Raw genomic sequence first — 10,027 nt, forward strand, 5'->3', positions numbered from 1 at the left:
TCTGCCCGACTGCAGGAAAAGAATCAAATAGCCTCATCACTGCATATTCCCCCAACTCCAGTTCAACTCGCAGATGCAAACAAACCAACAAATCAAACAAACTCTTAAACTTTAGTTAAGAAATTCAGGGTGAACTCAGTGGCAGACACATATGGAACTTTATCTACTGTATGCATAATAAATATTACTGATCACCACTGTTTGACCGGTTGGAACGTTTCTGTGGGTTTACTGGAAATGTCTTCCATGCAGATAAATCATATAACCTATGGCCAAAAGTATGTATAAGTATATGTGTATGCCTGAACATTACACCCATATGTGATTGTTGAACATCTCCTTCCAAACCCATGGGCATTAAAACGGGCACTCAACAGATTTTACACAAAGATTAGTTTACTCACCGTGGTTGAGTGGTTTTCAGCCTGTGAAAGCAGTTGTATATTGTCTTCTGTCTTGGTCTGATAACGTAACCCTGATGATGTCATCATGTTGACTTGGACTTGGAGACTGCAAATGTATAACAAAAATCCTGTGTTACACGCTGGGGGTAAAATGTGGCATAATAAAGCAGTTATGAAGTTACATCATGGGAATTGTAGACTCCAGCTTTTGGCACTGAGCAGTTTTAAACATTAAAAGTGCCTCAATTTCGATTATTCTTTTTTCTTCTGGGAAAGCTTTCTACAAGATTTTATAACATATATACCAACAAGGGTTTGCTCCAAGCCAGCCAGAAGAGCATTGGTGACTTCGGCCACTGATGTTGGGTAGTAATGCCTGGCATCCCAGTTCACGGTGATGGATTGGGTTGAGATCGGGGCTCTGTTCTTCCACACCAAACTCTTGCATTAAGAGTTCCCCACACACTATAGCTTCCTTGCTTTTTCTACTTGGCTCTCCGTGTTGCACCCAAACAACAAGTTATCATCTTTAAGCACTCTCACATACTTAATTTCACCAACCTGTGCTCTCATTATTTTTGTGAGTTTTAGTGGGTCCATTTTCATTGCAGCACTTTCCTCCTCAAACCTCACCACTACATGCAAATGTCCCCACTGTTGGACTAATAAGGGAATATCTTATCTTATCTTTTCATGGAGGACTATCTCTACAAACGTCCCTCCTTCCCTACCATGGTGCAGCAACCAACAGGAAGCAGCGTAAAAGAGAGATATCAATTTTCTGATTCTGATTCTGAAATAACTCTGATAATATCAACAGGCTTGGGAAATACAATACATTTAGAAAGACTGTGTGTTACAAACTGGATACGAGGACATTTACAGTGCCAAGTCTTACAAAAGAGGGGATACGAGGTGGAGTTTGACATCCTCATATTTGCCAAAAATTCAATTCATGCTGTATTTTCAGTGTCAAGTAATTATTTTTGTAGTTCAGTCACATCAATTGGCAAACATGATCCAAAATCAAGGATCACATTCAGAGGGATATCTGTGTGTTTTTGTTAAGTGATGTTTTATCCAAACTCTTGCATGAACATATATGTCTTTATCAGAAACAATATTACTAGAATAAAAAAAATACTATTATCAAGCCTTTGTCAAGTGTACATTTCTGCTCTAGCTACATGGTTCATTTGATTCCCTCCTGCTTTTAGTCTTTAATAATAATAATAATTGTATTATTAGGGTGTATAGCAGTATAATAGTATTATTGCAGTCAACAGTGGCACATATATCAGTGCTATGTGTGTGTTTAAATTGTGTTAATTTCCCTTATTACTTACAGCAGTGGTTCTCAAACTATGGTACGTGTACCACAGGTGGTACGTCTGCTCCCTCTAGTGGGACGCGGAGGAATCTCTGAAATATAATTTTTTTTTTAATATAATTAATTAAAAAACATATAATACTATCAAAACACTACTACAATTGAAAATACAATACCATACACCATCCTGAAAACAAGATATATTTAGATAGGTATTGTGTTAAAGCAGCAGGTTATACAGTAAATACACAGTAAATATACATATCAACACAAGAAATATATATCTATAGAATACACAATATAAATAATATATTAAAATACACCAGAAATATACCAGACTACTACAACTAACATAGAAAATATAAACATAGAATAACATGCTATATGCATTAGCAAAGAATGCAATAACACACTATACAGTATATATAGGCTAGAGTACAGTCATTAAAAATGAAAGCTATTCCTACTATTCCTAACTATTCCTGAGCAGTTCAAGACCTATCTTAAAACAAATTCTCAGGTCCATTCTTACTCTACCCGTCAATCTCTAGATCTACATCCTCCTTAATTCCTCACTGGTAGAGGTAAATTTTCGATAAGATTTAGGGGAACCAAATTATGGAGTAGCTTTTCACATCTATCAATAAACTGTTCATCTGTCAAATGTTTCAAAAGTCACTTAAAGGGTCATTTAATTGCTGTCTTTTAATTGCTTTCCCCCATGTTGTCCATGTATCTGTTTTTATGTTTTTTATTTTTTCCCACTCACAATGTTGTTTGGTTACGATTGCCCAGAAGTCTTTACAGATATTTAATCAATATCCTCCTCACAAACAATAACCATACACTTCCACGCAACACACACACACACACACACACACACACACACACACACACACACACACACACACACACACACACACACACACACTTGTCTTTTTTGACATATTTACTGTATTGTTATTGTTGTTATTATATATATATATATTGTCCTAATTGTTTGTTATCACTATTATGTAGTCATATTATTTCTTTATATTAATCTTGTCTCTAGGGTGGAGGCTTCAGATAAGCTCAGTGCTTTTTTTTGCCTTTTCCTGCACTGTATATTATTCATTTATTATTTTTGTTATGTTATATAGTCTTAAATTGTGCAAAACAAATAAACAAACAATAAACAAGCTGCAATACCACCACTATCCTAAAGATATAACATATATATATATATAAATTACATATTACATTTTATTTCATGCTTTTTTCTGTATGTGGATGAAAATTCTTATATTTAGTGAGGTGGTACTTGATGTAAAGGTTTGAGAATCACTGCCTTACAGTATTATAACCTGTGGAGTGTCATGTGAAGAATCCTCCACTAGGTGGCGACATTGTAGCATCTCACATCCGACGCGCCGTAAATATCCAACTAGAAGAAGTTTGCGACGTCTGCTGTCGTAAACCATATGGCCTATGTCGTGAAACAACGTAAACGAGCAGCTTATGGCTTAGCCTGAAAACAACAGCTCACTTTTGTTTTTTGGTTTTTACTTTTGCTTATGTTTCGTTTGGCGACGTGGACATTTGTATTAGATGGAGACCGATAGCTTACCATGAAACTCCGGGTGCAGAATGACAGGTGAGATGAAGCTTTTATTACCAACAGGCTGGTCTGATAGGAAACATCTGTTAGCTGCTAATGCTAATGCTAACGGCAGAACCAGCTCTCTGTGGAGGAGACGAACAGCTGGCTTCTTCTTATCACTACTTCTGGGGTTATTGGCCAGACATTACTGATGTAACCGACGTATAGTTCAGCTAAAGTTAATTATCTTTCACTCATAGCCTGAGTGAGATGTTCTGGATGAACAATACACTGACTGCTGGACCAATATAAGTTAGTAAACACAAGCACTTCAGACTAAGCTGCTGGAGTTACCCTGCACCATACTCACTTTTAACAGCTTTCTTCATCTCATGGTATTTCTATATCTGGTATATTTTTTTTGTACTTTGTACTTTCTTACTGCCTTTTTACTAACATGTTTTGCACTATGGAACTGTGATGCTGGAAAGTTACTATCTATCTATCTATCTATCTATCTATCTACCTACCTACCTACCTACCTACCTACCTATCTATCTATCTATCTATCTATCTATCTATCTATCTATCTATCTACCTACCTACCTACCTACCTACCTACCTACCTACCTACCTACCTATCTATCTATCTATCTATCTATCTATGTTAATAGAAACACAAAATACTGTTGTCTTCATTTGGCAGCTTTTAAACATTCTACAAGTTAATACTCCTGCAAAATAACATCTATATCCCTGTGATCACAAGGTTATCTTATCTTATTATTGTCACCTATTTAAGACACTTGTTTGCCGGGAGCCTCCTATTCAAAGATAAATGCAAATTCCTGCAATAAAACATAGTGCTATACAATCTCTATATGAACTATGCAACTTCTATTAACTATTATACAACTTGTTAATGCAGCTATGATCACAGTTGATGCTGGACACATTGTAACTGAGGCTGCAAAGCAGTGGTGGAAAGTAATTAAGTACATTAAGTACTGTACTAAAGAACCAGGTCTCTGTGTAGGAGACGGCCAGCTGGCTTGGTATCTGTCTGTCACAACTTTTGGGTTTATTGACTGATGTAGCCGACGTATAGTTCAGCTAAAGTTAATTATCTTTCACTCATAGCCTGAGTGAGATGTTCTGGATGAACAATACACTGACTGCTGGACCAATATAAGTTAGTAAACACAAGTTAACCTCATAATTATCTCTGTTAATAGAAACACTAAATACTATCTGTGTGGCAGCTTTTAAACATTCTACAAGTTAATACTCCTGCAAAATAATATCCATATCCCTGTGGTCACAAGGTTATATTATATTATTGTCACCTATTTAAGACACTTGAACTTAGTCTGTCAAAGTGGTTTGTTTGCTGGGAGTCCTGCAATAACACATAATGATATACAGTCTCTATATGAACTATGCAACTTCTATTAACTATTATACAACTTGTTAATGCAGCTGTAGTAATAATAATACATTTCTTTATATAGCACTTCTCAAAACAGATGTTACAAAGTGCTTCACAAGACAGTAAAAGCAGATAAATAAACTAAAATATATGGTAACTGCTAAAACAGAACATCACAGTTGATGCTGGACACTGTAACTCAGGCTACAAAGCAGTAAAGTACATTAAGTACAATTTTGAGGTACTTGTACTTTACTTGAGTATTCCATTTAATTTTTTAATTTATACTTCTACTCCAATACATCTCAGAGGGAAATATTGTACTTTTTACTTCACTACATGTATTTTACGGCTGTAGTTACTTTGATTTTACAAACAAAACATTTGATCAACTTATTAGATATGATGCATTGTTATATATTAAAGGCCCACATCCCTCAGAGAGCCCCTGAAGTCCTCTCAAAAATAATAATAATAATTTTAAAAAATCTTGTAGCACACGATAATAACTTATGTTGTTTAAATATTCAGATAAAAAATATTGAATTTTTCAGGACCTTGAAGTTTCCTTGATTAAACATCTGAAAGGGTCATTTTGCATATTGAGGACTTTTACTTTTGCTACCTTAGTACATTTTTCTGGTAGTACTTTAGTCAAGTAGAATTTTGAATGCAGGTCTTTTACTTGTAACAGAGTATTTTTACAGTGTGGTATTGTTACAGGATCTGAGTACTTTTTCCACCACTGCTACTGTACAAATGTTTGTCTTTTATGTCAAAGGAGTGATTCCAGAAGAGCACTGAAACTGAGGGAGTCTCCTGCTGTAATGCAGCCTGATGCAAGCGAGCTGGGCGCTCATGAAGGAAACGGTTTATCCTTAACTCTGCAACCAGAGCTGACCAGGACACCAGGCCCTGGTGCTGCTGCTGCTGCTGCTGCTACCAACCCTGAATGCAACGAGGTGCGGGTAACCATGACCAACAAGCCTGGCGAGTCCAGTGGAGGCGCATCATCCAGGAGGTCCAGAGTCAACTCCCACAGCCACACCCATGCTCAGCCACACGCACACAATCGGGTGCCGCACCACTCGAATACGGAGCCTGAGCTTGACCCGCCTGACTCTGATCTAGACTCTGGAGAACCGAGCACTTCCATGTCCGAGCTTCGCTGTCTCTTCCGCTGGCTCCAAAAGAGTCTTCCTTTCCTCATCATACTGTGTGCTAAACTGGTCATCCAACATGCTCTTGGTGAGTACGCAAACACCATTATTGCAACTGTGAACACAAGACAACGTATTAAACTCTTTCTCTCCATTCACCAGGTCTAGCAGTTGGGGTTGGCCTCTTCACAACTTTTCTATATGTGAATAAAAACATTCAAACTCAAGTCTTTCTTCAGGTAAGTTAAGAACACAAAACATTTGTTGATTCCTTATGCATTTCATTGCTATTAGATTCCTAAACCGTGTTTTTGCCTGCGTGTTCCCTCAGGATCGTCACTCAAAGCTGCAGTGTGTATGGCTGCTACTATTCCTGATCTCCTCCACCCTCCTGCTTTACTACACCTTTCTCACCGAGACACTTCACCATTGGTAAGAGTAAATGCATCTTCTCACATTATTAGTTAACCCAGACAACAAGACTGTGAGGCTGTTTCCCGTAGCCAGTTACCTCCAGAACACACTGTGGTCATTTCTTTATACTCTGGGTGACTTGACTACAGCTCTTTCATCCAGCAGAACTCTTAACTTAAACATCAAAATACATTCTTTACTAGTACAAACTGAAGAGTAAAATCTATATCGTGGCATATAGACCAGTGTATGTTCATATTGCCCACCTGTGCTGTAGTTCAGTAAACAGCTAAACCTGAACGTGCCACTTAACCTGAATGTCCATCTCCTTCCAGCCTCATCTTCCTCAGCCCAACCATTGAGCCGCTGGGTTTCTGGGAGGTTCTGTGGGTTGTCGGCATCACCAACTTCATAATAAAGTTTCTCTTTATGGGGATTAAGTGCCTTATTCTGCTGCTGCCATCCTCTCTGGTGACCTACAAAACCCAGGTGAGAGTGGTGGATTTCTCCATAGGATTGTTGGTTAAGAAGAAAATATCACTATCTAATGTTATGTCTTGGTGGAGCTGGTTCAGTTGTTACTATTCAGTGTGTTTATGTCTCCAGGGGAGGTGGGTGATGCTGACTGAGGAGCTGGGTCAGGTCCACCAGTCCACAGCTCCCGTTCCACTGTGGTTCCGCTACCTGGTCATGTACCAGGAGGTTGACGGCACCCCTGGACTCACACTGGGGGTCCTGCTGGCTTTGCTCTACCTCATACTGAAGGTGTGATCCGTCAAACTAACCAACAATAATGTGTGTTTCATAATGTTAAAAACTAAAAGTCAAAGTTTACTTTTCTCTCTCTCTCAGCTTTTAGGATTGTACGGACAGTGGACGTCTTTACTGAAAACTGTGAGGATATTTGTAAAGGGCGAGGTCAGTGGTAAACAACTTCTTTGTTAAATATCTAGTGGTCACATTCAGTAACCATCTATTTTGAGATGTTTTGTTCTGTTTCTCAGCACACAGGCACAGCAGCCATTAGGAGTCAGTGCAGCGAGGCCGGAGACGTCTGTCCAATCTGTCAGGGAGAGTACAGGGAGCCTCGGGTTCTACTCTGTCAGGTAAAACCACACAAGTGTGTCATACCATACCATTGGTCAGGGTTTGTTATTATTGTAGTTGCAGTATTTTTAATTGAATTTATTAATTAGCTTTTACTGTGCCGTGTGGGCATCGATAGGCAAATTAGGATCCTTAAGGCGTCTGTCACACACATCCTTCCTCTTCAATTCTATGTTATCAAACTTTATCACAGTATACAGCAGTTGCGGATATCATGCGCTTTAGATCACAACTTCATATTCACTTATTACTTAAAGGATAACTTTGGTATTTTTCAACCTGGACCCTATTTGTGACTTTTGTGGACAACAAAAATTGACCACTAATTGACCGCTAAACGAACTGTAATGTAATTTGGGGCAACCTGGGGCCTGTACTACGAAGCGAGTTCAACATAACCAGAGTACCAACTGGCAAAAGAAAAAAAAATTCCAATGCGTAAATTAGCAGATATATTAATTTAACGGAATACTAAAAAGTCAGACATAGTCGTCCAGATGGGGCAGTGATATTATAAGTAGCTTTCAGAAGTGTAATGGAGGAATAGACTACACTTCATTATGGCCTTTGACAAAGTTTTGGCGTGTACGACTATTTCAGCCTTCTTTCAGCATGTGAAATGGACTTGAGAGCAAGTAATATAATAAAAAAGATGATATAATAAAAAGATGATTCAAAGCGGTAAGCATCCACAGCACACAGCCAGCTGTCCTCTCTGCATTTGTCAGTTTAAACTGTGTTGATTTCAGCCTGAATTAGGATTTAAACGTCTTTGTCTTTGTGTAATATCATACGCACCGAGCTTTGATTGGTCAGTAGGTGGTGCTTTTATACCAGTTGATCTCTTATCTGGAACATAACCTGCTCCGGAGCAGGTTAGGTGTTCAGCATCAGTTACCACGGCGATCTACCCTGGTAAGAAGTGAACCACCTTTGTAGGACAAAAAACCCAGGGTTAAACCTGAAGTTACCTCGCTAACCGCAGATCCTGCTTCGTAGTACAGGCCTCGGGTACCATCAGTTTACGTCCACTATAAGCGCTTGTTTTTGCCACTGACTGTTACTTTAAGTGTCTGACAACTTTATGGAAAGGACCATATAGAGAAATAATACCTTTTTCTTACCTTTTGCTTGATCCGGTCTGTTTGTTATTGTGGGTCTGGCTTGGAGTAGCCTCGCTCTGAAAAATAACAAAGCTATCCTTTCAGAGAGAAACTTTGTAATATTATGAAAATTAAAAATCGAAATCCGAATTTTCATACAGTTTCACACTCGCAATTTTCTTTTTATTCACCAACCGTCTCACTTATTTGCTACTGGAATAATAACCCGTTTTTCTTTTGGAATTATATAAATTTTATCTGACCCCCTTATGTTTTCCTGAATCAGATCAGTTCTGTAGATAAGTGCGGGACATGCTGACATGCTGTTGTTTTTTCTGCTGTGCAGCACATATTCTGTGATGAATGCATCGCTCTGTGGTTTAACCGGGAGAAGAGCTGCCCTCTCTGCCGCACCGTGATCACGGAGAAGGTTTACAAGTGGAGGGACGGAGCCACATCTCCACACCTGCAGATTTATTGATTGATACGGTATAGGTGAAGGGCTTTTGGGTGTGGGGATTTGGTATTAGGTGCATTTCAAATGTGATTTTCCGTGGCTGTCAAACCCCGTTGACGAGTAATGTTGTACACACTGTTTGTTTAATCAGCTAAGGGCTGTGCCTCCTGCGGGCCGAGGTCAGTAAGGACACGTTTCTGGCTTATTTACCAGTCCGTCCCTACTCGTCACTCACAGACAATTGAAAGTTGATTATTTTCATGCCCCCATGTGATCTTTGATTTTTTCTATTTTAAGTTGTTTCCTCTTGTGTTGTTGCTTTTATTCACCTTGAATCTTAATATAAACTTTCCTCACGGGGCAGCAAATTGTTCTACTTGTACATATGGGAACATCAGAGAAATATATAAAAAAAAGTATTTTAAACAGATTTTTTCCTTTTATCACGCATTTCAAAACAACATGCAACATACAGTATGAACCCTCTCTTATCCAGTGTTTCCAAATTTGTAGAAGCGACTTCTGATATGTCACAATAACCGTGTAGATTTAAGCAGCTGCATACCTCGACGCAGGAGCGCTTGCTGAATTCTGCTTTAGCTGTATCTTTGAGTTTGAACAGGACTGCAGAGGCTTTTTGGAAGCCCAGTTCACAGTAACATCACAGGGTCCATGAGACCTTTGCCAGCCTGCATCCAGGCCCTGAAGACGTACATGGCAGACTAAAAAATAATAAGTTTGTTATGGATAAAGTTTTGCTTTTTGTGATTATTCTTTTCTGTTTGTCTGATACAAAGGATGCAACTGAGCTTGTGAGATCGATTTACAAGTAAATTATTTTTCTATAGAGGTGACATAGCCTCGCTTTTATAAAAACCAAAGACTGGGAGAAACATCTATTTTATTATGTACAAAAATCATTTCACTGTGTTATTTTTATCCATTTAGATGCATAAGCTTTCTGAATAAAGATCTACCATTTGAATTGTGTTTGTGACTTGTTTTAGGTAGCAAACTAAGAATCACTTATTTGCTATAACT

General features: G+C 38.4%; 1 protein-coding gene across 1 annotated transcript; it reads left to right on the forward strand.

Annotated features, from left to right (window-relative positions):
* Positions 1-3,195: 3,195 nt before the first annotated feature.
* rnft1 (ring finger protein, transmembrane 1) lies at positions 3,196-9,971 on the forward strand. Its single transcript, XM_074609915.1, has 9 exons — positions 3,196-3,370; positions 5,527-5,993; positions 6,068-6,144; positions 6,237-6,337; positions 6,655-6,808; positions 6,926-7,084; positions 7,172-7,237; positions 7,324-7,425; positions 8,876-9,971. Exons 1-9 carry the CDS (start codon positions 3,345-3,347, stop codon positions 9,008-9,010), a joined length of 1,287 nt encoding a protein of 428 aa, XP_074466016.1. The 5' UTR covers positions 3,196-3,344; the 3' UTR covers positions 9,011-9,971.
* The last annotated feature ends 56 nt before the right edge of the window (positions 9,972-10,027 follow it).

The sequence above is a fragment of the Sebastes fasciatus genome, chromosome 16 (genome assembly GCF_043250625.1).
Source record: "Sebastes fasciatus isolate fSebFas1 chromosome 16, fSebFas1.pri, whole genome shotgun sequence".
In the NCBI taxonomy this organism is placed as follows: domain Eukaryota; kingdom Metazoa; phylum Chordata; class Actinopteri; order Perciformes; family Sebastidae; genus Sebastes; species Sebastes fasciatus.